Source organism: Scyliorhinus torazame, chromosome 7 (assembly GCF_047496885.1).
Source record: "Scyliorhinus torazame isolate Kashiwa2021f chromosome 7, sScyTor2.1, whole genome shotgun sequence".
Lineage (NCBI taxonomy): Eukaryota > Metazoa > Chordata > Chondrichthyes > Carcharhiniformes > Scyliorhinidae > Scyliorhinus > Scyliorhinus torazame.
In genome coordinates this window covers 87,486,409-87,502,953 of record NC_092713.1, presented here as the reverse complement: position 1 = coordinate 87,502,953, position 16,545 = coordinate 87,486,409, and the positions used below count along the sequence as shown (strand labels likewise).

The window sequence follows — 16,545 nt, the reverse complement described above, 5'->3', positions numbered from 1 at the left end:
GACAGGTTGAGAGGGAGAACGCGACGGTCAGGAAGGCCATCCTTCTGGCCCTATGGTCTAGAAATCTCCCAGTCTCCCGCTGGCAGGAGGTCCTCCCTGATGCGCTCCACTCCGTCTGGTCACTCCTGTGCACTGCCACCAATGAGACCCCTCATGAATGTATGTTTGCCTTCCCTATGAAGTCCACCTCCGGGTTCTCGCTCCCGTCCTGGCTGACAGTCCCAGGGCCTGTCCTCCTCCAGAAGCATGCGAGGCGTCTTAAATCGGATCCCCTCGTCAAGAAGGTCCTGCTCCTCCATGTCAATCCACAATATGCCTACGTGGCACATCATGACGGGTGGCAGGACACAGTCTCCCTCCGGGATTTTGCACCCGCAGGTTCCCCAGCGACAATCACCACCAGCCCCGACCCTACACCGTCTCCCTCCAGCACTACCCAACTACTTCAAGATTTGGCATCCGTAGGCCCACCGACGACCATCACCACCACCCCCACCCATGCACCCCCCCCCCCCCCCCCCACCCTCCACCGACTCAACAACTGGGTGAAGAAGAGGACAACACGCTCCCGGACGCGCAGGTCTTGACATCAGTGCCCACACCACTGCAGGGACTGAGGCGATCACGGCGGAGAGTCAAGGCCCCCTACAGACTTGACCTTTAAGTCCACTTCACCCTCGCTGGACTCTTTTTTTAACAGGGGGTGGATGTGGTAAACCACTGTTAGTATATTATATGTATTGTGGTAAACTGTTACTGTACTATATATATTGTGGTAAACCACTGCCTGATGGCTCCGCCTCTCCTCGGGCTCAGTATAAAGGTGGCTGACCTCCGGCCCTGCCTCAGTTCAGGATCAGAGGCCAGGAGGCTTTCTGTTTAGTTTATTAAAGCCTCAGTTTCGTTCACTCCTCGTTTCGTGATTAATTGACGGCACATCAAATATATATTCCATTCTACCGATCCCAAACTTTTCTTCCAGCTTCTTTTAAATAATATTTACTCACTCTGTTTTCCCAGTCTCCCTACATCTGTTGTCCATTTTGGAGGCGAGAGGAACTTCAAATCTTTGACTACAGTTGGTTATAAATCTAGCTTTTGGAGATGATGGACTTTATTTTCTGTCAAGAATTTTCACCATGACATGCCGAGATCAATCTTTGATATCTTTCTCAAATAGAAAACTGTGGAAACAGTAGTTTGGTGGTTATTTTATTGGACTGGTAAACGGAGGCCGGGATTAAGGATCCAGCGACATCAGTTTAAATCCCACAACAAGAGTTTAAATTCAATAATTAAATACGTTTGGAATAAAATGCTAGTCTCAGTAATGATGACCATGCATCTACTGTTTTGTCATAATTTGGCTGACTAATATCCTTAGATGAGGAAATCTACTGCCCTTACAAAGTCTGACCTTTATGTGGCGACTGTCTGAAATGTTTGATTGTTGTTAGGACAACTCATCACCACTTTCTAAAGGGCAGTTAGGCATGGGCAATAAATGCCAGACTTGTTAGCAATGTTCATGTCCCATGAACGAATAATAAGAAAGCAAAAAACTGATTCATGAGATTGGCCGCTACAATCAACAAACACTAGCATTTACTCTTTTACACTGGGATTGAAGTTCAAATCCAGTCTGGACTGATGGGATGAATGTTTGCTCAGCTACCTATAAAAGCTTTATGCAAATGTAGTCTTAACCTGGCTCTCAGTGAGCATGTGTTCAAAACTACCTGAGATGCAACATGGAGTGAATGTCTCATTTAGGGTAGGCCAGAGAATGTCTTGTTTGATAACATATTTTGTATACTGTCTGTCGTGTTAGGTACACTGGTATAACACTGGCTGCAACTGGATGCAGCTTAGATCAAAACGATACTCCAGACCTTGAAGTTAGTTCAATCAGGTTTATTGAACTAATAGCACAGTTAGCACAGTTCTCTGTGAGTTCGACTCTCTGCTAACTTAAGTGTGGTTACTCTGTCTGACTGAACCAAACTAGCTCTTAGCCAAGTGGTGGAGGTGTGAGATTGCAACAACACCCTTGACTGACTCTCTAGATGTTCATCAGTGGAAAGAGCCGGAGTGTGAGTGCCTTGTGTCTTTTATAGTCAGATCCCACCCCTGAGTGTCCTGCCTGCTTATTGGTCATGTCCTGTTCTCTGTGTCCATTAGCTGCTGGTCTGTGCCTGCCTGTATATCATTATGTGTGTGTCTGCATATCATGACACTGTCCTTATGTCTTTGAATCAGACTAAGAGGAACTTTATTCTGTGTTTGATCCTGTTCAACCTGCCTACTCCTGACTCCCTGTGCAAATATAATAGCGTTCCTTTCCTTGACTACTCATTTGGATACTTGCGTGAAATCCAGCTTCTAGTTCGTAGAACAAATATGAATTTACTTGTACCATTTTTGTGTGATAATTGTCACAACAATATGATTTGAATATAAAAGTTATATATACATGAACAGAGGCATGATAACCATTTCCAGTTGCAGGAAAGTGACACTTGGACGGTCAAATAGGTATGTTTTTATGGATGATTCACAGTGCTTTCTTTCTCCTACGCAGTTAGTTAAAAATAGTATTTAATGACCCAATTATACCCCAGTTGAAAATCCACATCTGTTGCTCATTAATGGTCAATATGTTTGTGCAGACTATACAGATGAATTTCTTTAAACTTTTATTTGGAGCATGAGGTCATGCTTTTGAATAACTGCCCCAGTTATATAATAAACGGGATAGAAATGCCATTTCAGGTCAATCTTTTGCCTTTGCTTCAAAAAATACAATGCATGCAATGAGCTGGTAAATCAAGACCATCGCTACTGCTGCACCCTATTGTTGTCACTTCAGTTAAGTTTGTTCTCATCCCTACTCAGCTGTAGCATGAGGCATATAGGCACTGGGGAATGTAGCCCAGAACTGGAAGGTTTCTTCCAGCATCTCTTCTGCACTTGTGGCCAGAACACAAAAAGGGCCTTTGGGTGATGCTTCTCCTTCTTCTAGACTGCAAGGCCTCTGTCACACATCCTTATCTTCCACTGCATCAGTCATACTGTAGTCATACATAGTCATTGTTGGTTTGAGCTTTTTACTATCCATCCTCCCAAGCCCCAGATAAGAACTTAAGAACATGGAGCAGGAGGAGTAGGCAATTCATCCCCTTGGGCCTGCTCCGCCATTCAATAATCATGGTTAGACCATAAGACATAGGAGCAGAATTAGGCCACTCGGCCCATCGAGTCTGTTCCGCCATTCAATCATGGCTGATATCATGGCTGGTTGATCGCCTCTCGACCTCAACTCCACATTCCTGCCCATTTTCCATAACCCTTCGACCCATTTCTAATTAAAAATCTGTCTATCTCGTTCTTAAATTTACTCAATGTCCCGTCATCCACCGCTCTCCTGGGTAGTGAATTCCACCAAATCACACATTCTACCTGTTCCCTGCATCCCTACTTCATTCAAAGAGAGGCACATGGCATTATTCCAGCTATGTCCAACCAGCATCTTGCAACCTGTCTGTGATTGTGGCACTTTTAATGTTTGGTTTGCCTGGTTTGCTCAAGCACTCAGTCCTGCTGCAGAGGTGCAGTTGGAACAGGCACATGACAAAATAGTTAATGTCCCTCCTCATCTGACCTCAATGATAGGATTTTCATTAGTTGTAATATATTTGGTATTTACTACTGAGTATGTTTTCGGAGTTAATTGTCCTCTCAACTACACAGTAACAGTAAATAAGGTTGTTGACTTCTTTATTTCTATATGAACCACAAGCTGTTTCTTATATTGAGAAAGGCATACGTGCCTGGGACAATGACAGCTAGTGGTCAAATGACCACACAACCAGTATATTAGTTCAAAAGACAGTTTATTAATAAACACAAGACTTATCACTATATGCAATGATACACGCAGCTATGCACTAAACTATACCTAATAACTAAGATGACCTTTACAAAACTTCGGGGTGACCGGCTCTGTGCGGGAGATAAGGCCTTTATCTGTGTCCACGTGGGTCGGTTGGAAGTCGTCATGTTCATCTCGACTGGGGCGGTCCTAACTCCAGATCCAATGGATCGATAGGGTTTTGATCACCCTCATTGTCCTGGCCAATTAGGGGGCGTATACCTCGATGGCTGGGCGGGCCCTAGCTGTCATTGTCCCAGGCACGTATGCCTTTCCAAATAAGGGGAAATGGCGCCGGTTAGTCTGCTACTGTTGCCGTTCCTTGATTCAAGTTCTATTGTCCTGGGTAAAATGGTGATTGACCTTTAATAGGTACAAGTTACTGTCCGGTCTGGCGTCTTTGCACAATACACAGAGGCTGTGTACTTGTCTGTGTGGTGGTATGTATTAGGGGTAATACGGTACACCACGTGTCAACAGGCTATTGGTGGAGGGATGCCATGTCCTGAGACAAGATTTATAATCATCTAGATAGGAATAATATGATCAGGGATAGTCAGCATGGCTTTGTGAAGGGTAGGTCATGCCTCACAAACCTTATTGAGTTCTTTGAGAAGGTGACTGAACAGGTAGACGAGGGTAGAGCAGTTGATGTGGTGTATATGGATTTCAGCAAAGCGTTTGATAAGGTTCCCCACGGTAGGCTATTGCAAAAAATACGGAGGCTGGGGATTGAGGGTGATTTAGAGATGTGGATCAGAAATTGGCTAGCTGAAAGAAGACAGAGGGTGGTGGTTGATGGGAAATGTTCAGAATGGAGTACAGTCACAAGTGGAGTACCACAAGGATCTGTTCTGGGGCCGTTGCTGTTTGTCATTTTTATCAATGACCTAGAGGAAGGCGCAGAAGGGTGGGTGAGTAAATTTGCAGACGATACTAAAGTCGGTGGTGTTGTCGATAGTGTGGAAGGATGTAGCAGATTACAGAGGGATATAGATAAGCTGCAGAGCTGGGCCGAGAGGTGGCAAATGGAGTTTAATGTAGAGAAGTGTGAGGTGATTCACTTTGGAAGGAATAACAGGAATGCGGAATATTTGGCAAATGGTAAAGTTCTTGAAAGTGTGGATGAGCAGAGGGATCTAGGTGTCCATGTACATAGATCCCTGAAAGTTGCCACCCAGGTTGATAGGGTTGTGAAGAAGGCCTATGGAGTGTTGGCCTTTATTGGTAGAGGGATTGAGTTCCGGAGTCGGGAGGTCATGTTGCAGCTGTACAGAACTCTGGTACGGCCGCATTTGGAGTATTGCGTACAGTTCTGGTCACCACATTATAGGAAGGACGTGGAGGCTTTGGAGCGGGTGCAGAGGAGATTTACCAGGATGTTGCCTGGTATGGAGGGAAAATCTTACGAGGAAAGGCTGATGGACTTGAGGTTGTTTTCGTTGGAGAGAAGAAGGTTAAGAGGAGACTTAATAGAGGCATACAAAATGATCAGGGGGTTGGATAGGGTGGACAGTGAGAGCCTTCTCCCGCGGATGGATATGGCTGGCACGAGGGGACATAACTTTAAACTGAGGGGTAATAGATATAGGACAGAGGTCAGAGGTAGGTTCTTTACGCAAAGAGTAGTGAGGCCGTGGAATGCCCTACCTGCTACAGTAGTGAACTCGCCAACATTGAGGGCATTTAAAAGTTTATTGGATAAACATATGGATGATAATGGCATAGTGTAGGTTGGATGGCTTTTGTTTCGGTGCAACATCGTGGGCTGAAGGGCCTGTACTGCGCTGTATTGTTCTATGTTCTATGTTCTATGTTCTATGTTCTATGTTGCCGGTGCTACAATTTATTAAGCAGACTTTAAATTGAAGAAAACGACGTGGGAACATGGAGCTCCGAATCACCCCGGAGTGCCTGCGCATCGCACCCCAAGCAGCTAACTCGGCCTCTATTTTCAAACACTGGATGGCATGCTTTGAGGGCTACCTCCGAACGGCCCCCGGCACACCGACTGATGAACAAAAGATGCAGGTCCTCTATTCCAGGGTGCATCCTGACGTCTACTCCATTATCGAGGACGAGGACGGTTTCACCGGTGCCATCGCCACACTGAAGGATATCTACATCCGGCCCGCCAACCAGGTTTTTGCTCGCTACCAGCTCGCCACACGACGGCAATTTCCGGGGAATCGCTGGACGGGTTTTATAACGCCCTGCAGATCCTGGGTCGAAACTGCAACTGCCCGGCGGTAACAGTGAGTGAACACACAGAGCTCCTGGTCCGCGATGCGTATGTGGCAGGTTTGGCCTCTTCCCAGATCCGCCAGAGGCTTCTGGAGAAAGAATCTCTGGGACTTACAGAAGCTCGGGCCCTGGCGGCATCCCTCGAAGTGGCCTCGCGTAACGCCCGCGCCTACGCCCCCGACAGCACTACAGCCCCTTGGGCTCCGTGGACCCCCGCTGCGGTCGACTCTCCGACACCCCCCCACCCCCTCAAACCTGCGCGGCCAAAACACCAGACCAACCGGGGGGGCCCCGCTGCTATTTTTGCGGCCAGCCGAAACACCCTCGGCAGCGATGCCCGGCCCACGCGGCTACCTGCAAAAGCTGCGGGAAGAAAGGCCACTACGCAACGGTGTGCAAGTCCCGCGGGGTTGCCACTATCTCCGGGGAAGAAACGGGACCACAGACCCAGCCCCCCCAGCGATCCACGTGTGACCAACGGACGCCGCCATTTTGGACCCCGGACACCACGAGGGAGAGATGGGCACCGCCATTTTGTCCACCCCCGACCGCGCTCGATCTGTGGACACCGCCATCTTGGCTGAAGGACCCTGATACAGACGGCCACATACTGCCTGATTACAATGCTCAACTTCAACAACCACGTCTGGCTTTGACGACCCTCGACCAGTCGCGACCCCGGACGCTCCAGACTGCAACCACTACAGTCCTAGTGAATGGCTACGAGACGCCATGTCTTATCGACTCTGGGAGCACGGAGAGCTTCATTCATCCAGACACGGTAAGGCGCTGTTCCCTCGTAATTCGGCCAAGCACCCAGAAAAGTTTCCTGGCGGCGGGATCCCACTCCGTTCAGATCACGGGGTTCAGCATCGCTAACCTAACGGTGCAGGGGAGGGAGTTCTGAAATTACTGGCTGTATGTCCTCCCCCAAATCTGTGCGCCCACACTCCTAGGGTTGGACTTCCAATGCAACCTCCAGAGTTTAACATTTAAATTTGGCGGCCCTATACCCCCACTGACTGTCTGCGGCCTCGCGATCCTCAAGGTTAAACCGCCTTCCTTGTTTGAGAACCTCGCACCGGATTGCAAACCCGTCGCCAAAAGGAGCAGACGGTACAGCACCCAGGACCGAGCATTTATCCGGTCCGAAGTCCAGAGGCTGCTGAAGGAAGGCATCATCCAGGCTAGCAACAGTCCCTGGAGAGCCCAGGTGGTAGTTGTTAAGACCGGGGAGAAACAGAGGATGGTCATCGACTATAGTCAGACCATCAACAGGTACACTCAGCTAGATGCGTACCCTCTCCCCCGCATATCCGACATGGTCAATCGGATTGCACAGTACAAGGTCTTTTCCACCGTGGACCTCAAATCCGCCTACCACCAGCTCCCCATCCGTCCCGGTGACCGCAATTATACTGCCTTCGAAGCAGACGGGCAGTTATACCACTTTTTAAGGGTTCCATTCGGCGTCACGAACGGAGTCTTGGTCTTCCAACGAGCGATGGACCGAATGGTTGACCAGCACGGTTTACGGGCCACGTTCCCGTATCTCGACAACGTCACCATCTGCGGCCACGACCAGCAGGACCATGACGCCAACCTCCAAAAATTCCTCCAGACCGCTCATGCCCTGAACCTCACTTACAACAAAGAAAAATGCGTGTTCCGCACCGATCGTCTAGCCATCCTGGGCTACGTAGTGCGTAATGGAGTGATAGGCCCCGACTCTGAACGCATGAGCCCCCTCATGGAGTTCCCTCTCCCCCACTGTGCCAAAGCCCTGAAACGTTGCCTGGGCTTCTTTTCTTATTACGCCCAGTGGGTCCCCCAGTACGCAGACAAGGCCCGTGCACTAATCCAGTCCACTACTTTTCCCCTGACGACAGAGGCATGCCAGGCCTTTAGCTGCATCAAAACGGATATCGCAAAGACCACGATGCGCGCCATCGACGAGTCCCTCCCCTTCCAGGTCGAGAGCGACGCATCGGATGTAGCTCTGGCGGCCACCCTCAACCAAGCAGGCAGACCCGTGGCCTTCTTCTCCCGAACCCTCCACGCTTCAGAAATCCGCCACACCTCAGTGGAAAAGGAGGCACAAGCAATAGTGGAAGCTGTGCGACACTGGAGGCATTACCTGGCCGGTAGGAGATTCACTCTCCTCACTGACCAACGGTCGGTTGCCTTCATGTTCGATAATGCACAGCGGGGCAAGATCAAGAACGACAAGATCTTGCGGTGGAGGATCGAACTCTCCACCTTCAATTATGAGATCTTGTATCGTCCCGGAAAGCTGAACGAGCCATCCGATGCCCTATCTCGCGGCACATGTGCCAATGTACAAGTGGACCGTCTACAAGCCCTCCACGAGGACCTCTGCCACCCGGGGGTCACTTGTTTCTACCACTTCCTTAAGGCCCGCAACCTCCCTTACTCCGTCGACGACGTCCGAACAGTCACCAGAAACTGCCAGATCTGCGCTGAGTGCAAACCGCACTTTTTCAGGCCAGATAGAGCGCACCTGGTTAAGGCCTCTCGACGCCTCAGTTTGGATTTCAAAGGCCCCCTCCCCTCCACCGATCGCAACGCGTACTTCCTGAACGTCGTTGACGAATACTCCCGTTTCCCTTTCGCCATCCCCTGCCCTGACATGACCGTGGCCACGGTCATTAAAGCCCTTGGTACCATTTTTACACTGTTCGGTTTCCCCGACTATATCCATAGCGACAGGGAGTCCTCCTTTATGAGTGATGAACTGCGTCAATTCCTGCTCAGCAGGGGCATAGCCTCGAGCAGGACGACCAGTTACAACCCCCGGGGGAACGGGCAGGTAGAAAGGGAGAATGGAACGGTCTGGAAGGCCGTCCTGCTGGCCCTCCGGTCTAGGAGCCTCCCAATTTCCCGCTGGCAGGAAGTCCTCCCGGATGCCCTTCACTCTATCCGGTCCCTGCTGTGCACCACCACGAATCAAACGCCTCACGAGCGCCTCCTCCTCTTTCCTAGGAAGTCCTCCTCTGGAACGCCACTTCCGACCTGGCTAGCAGCTCCGGGACCCATTCTGCTCCGGAAACATGTGCGGGCGCACGAGTCAGATCCGTTGGTGGAACGGGTGCATCTCCTTCACGCCAACCCGCAATACGCCTATGTGGAGTACCCCGATGGGTGACAGGACACGGTCTCCCTGAGAGATCTGGCGCCCGCCGGAGCTACCCACACCCCCCCAACGCCAATCACCACCTCCTCACTCCCGCCGGTTCATCCCGCAGCCACCCCCTTCCCAGGAGGTGCGGTTCTCCTCCCAGACCCGCCCAGGAGTAAGGACACAGGGGACAGCGCTACGCTCCCAGAGTCGACGGGACTCGAGCCAGCGCCATCACCACCATGCCCGAGACGATCGGAAAGGATGACCAGGGCGCCCATCCGGCTCATCGAATCACTTTAACTCTCAACGTTTTCAGTTATTGTGTCTTGTTATAGTTATGGCATCATGCCGACCCTGTTTGGCCCGTTGGCCCAGTTTTCAGTTATTGTGTCTTGTTATAGTTATGGCATCATGCCAACCCTGTTTGGCCCGTTGGAGCGATAATTTTGTGTTTTATTCAAAGTTACGGCACCGTACCGACTCTGTAAACCCCTACCACCATGCGAACCACCATCCCGCCAGGTTCTTTTTCAACAAGGGGTGAATGTGGTGGTATGTATTAGGGGTAATACGGTACACTACGTGTCAACAGGCTATTGGTGGAGGGATGCCAGGTCCTGATAGGATCTGCCACCTACTGGTCTCCACCCAGAAATGCCAGTATAAGAACCCAGCTTTTCCCTCCATTTCCCTCAGCAGCTGCATTCTGTAACCACGCTGCTGGGGATAAAGTTCTGCTTAATAAAGCCTTCAATTGACATTACCTCAACCTGCCTCGCGTCATATTGACGGTGCTACAGTCTGTGCCCCAAGTTGACCACAATTCCCATGGTCCTTTGCAGGTGGCCATTTTAGATGGCTACAAAGTGGTGATCCTAAACTTAATTCTCACATCTGGAAAAATCAAAATTTCCTCTTTTGTGTGTTACATATTGTTAACCACTCCCTTTCCAATTCCAAATATGAATATTGTATGCAAGCAGTTCCTACACACAGCCTTCAAGATCTTCTCGCTGCAGTAAGCTTTTCTCACAGAATTCCACTACTCTGGTATCTTAAAATTATGCCGCATTTCTAAGATTTCTCTGCTCTACTATACGATAAAGAGAGATTCTTCAATAAAGTTAAATGCCTTATTAATAGCACAATAATCTTACAGCATCTAATCCATGTTTAGGTAATTAATATAAGCAATTGAGATTCCTATCTCCTACTTTCCTTTGTTATTATTCATAGCTATCCACTGTTATATAAACTATACATTTAATGTATTGTGAATGTATTATTGATTGCTATAAGAATGCTGAGTAACTTTGTTTTCCTTCTTCCCTCTTAAAGGAACATGTTCCCCTCTAATCTAGTTCAAGCTACGTTTCAACAGGTGAGTTGATATATTTTTTAAATACTTGTCCATAGGATGTGAACATTGCTGGCAAAGCCAGCAGTTATTAACTGTCCCTAATTACCCACCTTCTTGAACCGCTGCAGTCCAATGTGGCATTGAACATTTTCTTTCTTTTAAGAGTCCAGGTGCAGCTCCAGGGTCCATAGTCCAGGTTCATAGTGCAGAACACCATCATGGATAGGAAAGAAGACCAGAGATAAATCATGATGTATTAGTTCGGTGATACTAAGCGTAGGTTTCAAAATCCAGGAAATTATAAAAGGAAAGTAAGATTATGGGAGATTAGGAATTTGACAAAGAATGAGCTAGATGAGGAAGTAAAATAATAGCCTTGATTTCAACACAGAGAAGAGGTATACAGGAGAGGACATAGGCTGATGAAATAGGAAGGACACGTAATGAATGCATTTAAAGCAGTTAAGTGTGAAGGGATGCACTTTGGAAAGAATAACATGGAGTGCAATCTAAATGTGATATTTGAGGAGGTTGTAAGAGGCTCCTGGGGGTGCAGATATTTGGCTTTCTAAATAGGGACATCAAAAACAAAAACAAATCTCTGGTTAGGCTTCTACCACTGGAACATTGCCGACAATTCTGGGGACCACATGTTAGGAACGCTATTAAGGCCTGGAAAGAGTACAGAGAAATCTTACCAGCATGACGCGAGAGATGAGGGACTCCAGCTATGCAGAGAGATTGGAAAACCTGGGATTGTTCACCTGAGAACAGAGGTGCTCCAGTTTCCTCCCACAGTCAAAAGATGTGCGGGTTAGGTGGATTGGCCATGCTAAATTGCCCTTAGTGTCCAAAAAAATAAAAGGTTAAGTGGGGGTTACTGGGTTACGGGGATAGGGTAGAGACGTGGGCTTGAGTAGGGTGCTCTTTGTAAGGGCCGGTGGAGACGCGATGGGCCGAATGGCCTCCTTCTGCACTGTAAATTCTATGATTCTCAGATTCTATGCGTTTTGGTAGAGAAAGTAGGAAGATATTGGATGGGATTCTCCGACCCCCCGCCGGGTCGTGGATCACGTCACGCCGGTCGGGGGCCTTTGGCAGTGGCCCCCCCCCCTCCGGCGATTCTCCGGGCCCCGATGGGCCGAGCGGCAGCCCATTTTCGGCCGGTCCTGCCGGCGTGGATTAGACAAGGTCCATATCGATGGGACCTGGCTCTGAGGGGGGCCTGCGGAGTCCTCGGGGGGGGCGCGCAGGTGGATCTGGCCCCAGGGGGTACCCCCACGGTGGCCTGGCCCACGATCGGGGCCCACCAATCTGCGGGCGGGTCTGTGCTGTGGGGGCACTCTTTCCCTCCGCGCCAGCCCCTGTAAAGCTGCGCGATGGCTGGCGCGGAGAAGAAGCCCCCTGCGCTGCACATGCGCAGGGATCACACCAGCGGTTCTGCACGTGTGCCAGAACACACTGGCGCTCCCGCGAATGCGTCAACTCGCGCCGGCTGGTGGAGGCCCTTCGGCGCCGGTTGGTGCGACACCAACTACCCCAGCGCCGGCCTAGCTCCCGGAAGTGCGGAGTGGTTCACACCACCCTTTGGCACTGGTATGGCCCGCCCGCCGGTTGGGGGAGAATCCCGGCCATTGTTTCCTTTGGAAAGTGGGTCAGTAACCTGAGCTGATTGGTTTAAAATAATGGCTGAAAAAAGTAGACAGGAAATTAGATTTTTTTTTCATAAAGAAGATTGTTAGACCGTGCTAGCTGAAAGGGTGATAAAATCAGATCCCATCAGAATTTTTAAAAGGCAGTTGGACATATATTTGAAGAGAGGTAATTTGCAGGAATACGGGGAAAATAAGGATTCTGGGATTATGGACAGCTTTCTAAGAACCTGCACAGGCAAGAAAGTCTTTGTTCTGCAAGTTGTAAGATTCTATGATCTTGTATATCTGTGACATATTTGGGTCTTAAAAGGGAAGAAGATGCAATGTGCAGGCAAATCAAATTGTGTTTCTCATCCCATATATTTATTATCCCTAAAACTGAGAAAAAAGTAAGCAAAAATATTGAAATACAATTCCAATTGAAAGTAATGACCCATAAGTTCCGAGCTTCAAGTGTCTGATTTGGGGGGTATCACAAAGGTGCACTGGGGAATCCCACTGCAAAGTTCCCAGGTAAGGGTTTGTGCAGCAATTGCCCAGAAATGCTAACTTCCCCTGGACAATTGCGCTGTGCTGAGAAACATCCGACAGAGTGATTTAAATTGATAACTTCAAATGCTTCTGCCAGTTTTACGCTAATAGTTACTCTGAAAGATTTGGTAGGATTTAGAGTACTTCTAATATCAGCTGGTTATTTCCAGGGCGGTTACCACATGGGGCATTCCCGGTCTCACAGGATACTCCCAATCATCCTCCCCCCACCGACATCCCATCCCCCCTGAACTTTCCATGGCATTCCCCAACCTGACCCCAGGCACTGAAGAAATCTAGCGCAGGTAAGTGGGCACGCAGAGGCAATCTGACACTGTATATTGGTTCTGTCCCTTTCCTTTCAAACAGAAAACCAATTCTTACAAACATCCCACTTGATTGTTAACATGAAAGAGTCCTTCAGTGTTTTTTCTCTTCCCACAGCAGTATCTGCTTTGCTTCTCTCTCTCTCTCTCACTTTCTCTCTCTCTCTCTCTCTCTCTCAGAGGAGTTGCTCCTTTACTGCGAATTACTTGTACAGGTGTGAAAGCTGTCACTTGATTTCAGTAGGCCTCTGTTTGTGTTTCACCCCCATGAACCAGAGCTTATAGGCTTGTCTTTGTGCTGGAATCTTTCCGGAATTCTCAGGAGGCATTTTAAAATATAACTTTTTTTGTAAATTAGTTGGCGGGACTGTCCAAAATGGAGGCATAGTGTTCGCGCCATCGTGAACGCCGTCAAGATTCACGACGGCGCGAAACAGCCCCTATCCCGACCGATTCAGGGCCCGATAATGGGCTAGGAGCGGCGCCTCGTCATTTATGCGCACCAGGCCTTGACGCCGCGTAAAGGCGGCGCCGCATACATGATGCGGCCGGCGCCGCATAACTGGCATCACCCGCGCATGCGTGGGTTGGCCGGCGTCAACCCGCGCATGCGCGGTTGCCGTCCTCTCCGAGTCCGCCCCGCAAGAAGATGTCTGAAGGATCTTGCGGGGCTGCGGAAGAAAGGAGGTCTTCCTTCAGAGAGGACGGCCCGATGATCGGTGGGCACCGATCGCGGGCCAGACCCCATTTGAGGCCCCCCCCGGTGCAGGATCCTCCCTCGCCCCCCCGCAGGCCGCCCCCCCAGCGTTCCCGCGCTGTTCCCGCTGGCAACGACCAGGTATGGACGGCGCCGGGGGGGGGACCCGCAGTTTCGGGCAGGCCGCTCGGCCCATCCAGGCCTGAGAATAGCAGGGGTGCCGGAGAATCGCCATTTTGGGTGTCTCGGGCGATTCTCCGGCCTGCGCCGCGCGGAACTCGATGGGGCCATTCTGGCCGCTTGCGTGAATCGCGGGAGGGCGTCGGACCAGCGTCGTGGGAAAATTTGGCGACCCAGGCGATTCCCCCAACCAGCGGGGGAGCGGAGAAACATAAAGACCAACACTAAATTGGGATATCTCGTTGAAGAGTTGATGAGTAGCTTGTGTAGCAATGTTTAAATGCACCCATGAAGGATTCTCACTTCTGTGAACTTAAAACCGTTCATGCTGCTGGTATTGTACCCAATACAACTTAACACTTTACGATCAGAAGAATAAATTCAACTCATAGCAATAAACTTTCATTTTCAATTTTTGTTCAGACTGGGCTGCGGATACATGGAAATAAAGTTATTTCATTTATATCTGATATTAAAAGCTTACCACTTCTCATTGAGAATACTAAAATATGTATGCTTTTGGTTTCACAGTATCGAACCAAAATTGTTCCAATTGTCGTTACTGTCAAAGTAGCAGGGTCGGAAGCTGTCACGAGAATGCCTTTAATCTATGGAATTCAAGCTGACAATGACTCTGAAATAATTCAGAACATTTCCTTGGACATCACCCCACCTCCAGAAATCATATACAAATCAGGGCCAGGTTCAAGTGACGGGATGAATGTTCTTGGCATTGTTATATTTTCTGCAACAATGGGTGAGCGATTTTTTAAGCCAAGAAGCTTCTGTCAAACTATAGGCAGCAAGTATCAATGTATAGATTATTTATTGGGAAGGTTTTTTAAATCTACCTTCCTGTGTCTACGTATAATTTGTTCAGTGAAATACCAAACCTATAATTTAAAACCTTTGCTAATCTCTCTAAATCTTATCCAGATATACCAGATACTTTTCTTAAATTAAAATTAGAAGTAAGTAACAGTACCTTGCAACTTTGTCACTGGGCTTATCCAGTGTACTGATATTAAGATACAATAACAAAAATGCCTCAATATTTTTACACTTTATATTCATTATGTGCAGTAATCCATCACCTAACAATACTTTTGCACCATGTAATGCATGGGCTTAATATAATGCTCAATCAAGAGTCACGGTCCCAAGCAATGATGCGCTATAGGGCCACTCTTGCACATCATCATAATGTAACTCCAAATTCTTATTTTCAACATACGGGCGGCACGGTAGCACAGTGGTTAGCACAGTTGCGTCACAGCTACAGTGTTCCAGGTTCGATTCCCGGCTTGGGTCACTGTCTGTGCGGAGTCTGCATGTTCTCCCCGTGCCTGCGTGGGTTTCCTCCGGGTGGTCCGGATTCCCCCCACAGGTTAGGTAGATTGGCCATGCTAAATTGCCCTTAGGTTAGGTGGGGTTACTGGGTTACGGGGATGGGGTGGAGGTGTGGGCTTTCCAAGAGCCAGTGCAGACTTGATGGGCCGAATGGCTTCCTTCTGTAAATTCTATGATTTGTACTGTGTAGAAAGGAAGAAGAAGATTTTGTTGCCTTTTCTCAAAGGAAAAATTGAAGTAGCTTTTAGTTCTTTTTATCCAACATAAATACACTTGCCTTGGTAAATAATATTTTCTAAGGTAATTTCTTGAAATGCCTATCATTTCACATCAGTTGAATTCAAGCCTCATCTCATTCCGCCCACTGAATTCCATTAGTTAAAATTATAAAGTAGCATTTTATTAATTGGTTATATGTTTATTTAACATACCAGAGAAGGCAGATTAAAAATATGAAATGTATTTTTGATACATAAAAGGAAAACTGGATTTAAATATATTTCATGAAATAAATACAAATGTTTTATTCAATGCACATGGCGATCTCTTAGAAAATTGCAAATGATTAATGACAAGTTCAGATAGGCTTTCCTCAAATCTACTGACACCCCATGAACCCACCAATTCAATCCAGCCGATGAATTCAACCAAACTACAGATTCCCCTCCAGTGTGGTGACAAATCCCTGCACCAAACACCATCAAACACTCCCAAATTCAAGGACCACTACCCATGTTCTGTCAACTCCCAAAATTATTCCCAGAGTGCAGTAAAAGTAACACCCCCTGGCAGATATCTAGCAATCAAGTTACACAAAATTATTTGTCATAATTATTTTGACTGCTCGTTTTCTTTCTCACATCCGCAAAGATTCACAGCTCAGAAGGCTCCTAACGTAATGAAACATATTTCACAATTATGCAATTAAATTTACAGGCTAAACTATCATTTGGGCATTTCAGTGCCTTCTGATGTTGAATGCTTTACTCTCTCTAGAAAAACAGCCCATCGAGACTGCACCAGCCCCTGGAAAGACCACCGCACTTAAGCCCACGGCTCCACCCTATCCCTGTAACCCCACCTAACCTTTTGGACAACAAGGGGCAATTTAGCATGGCCAATCCACCTA

At 48.3% G+C, this 16,545-nt stretch overlaps 1 protein-coding gene across 1 annotated transcript in view; it reads left to right on the top strand.

The window, feature by feature from the left end:
- Positions 1-16,545, top strand: part of slc1a7a (solute carrier family 1 member 7a) — a 151,119-nt gene that overhangs the window by 106,187 nt on the left and 28,387 nt on the right. Inside the window, exons 4-5 of the mRNA XM_072512868.1 lie at positions 10,656-10,698; positions 14,598-14,823. Coding sequence (XP_072368969.1) covers positions 10,656-10,698; positions 14,598-14,823 — 269 coding nt within the window. The remainder of the gene's footprint in view (positions 1-10,655; positions 10,699-14,597; positions 14,824-16,545) is intronic.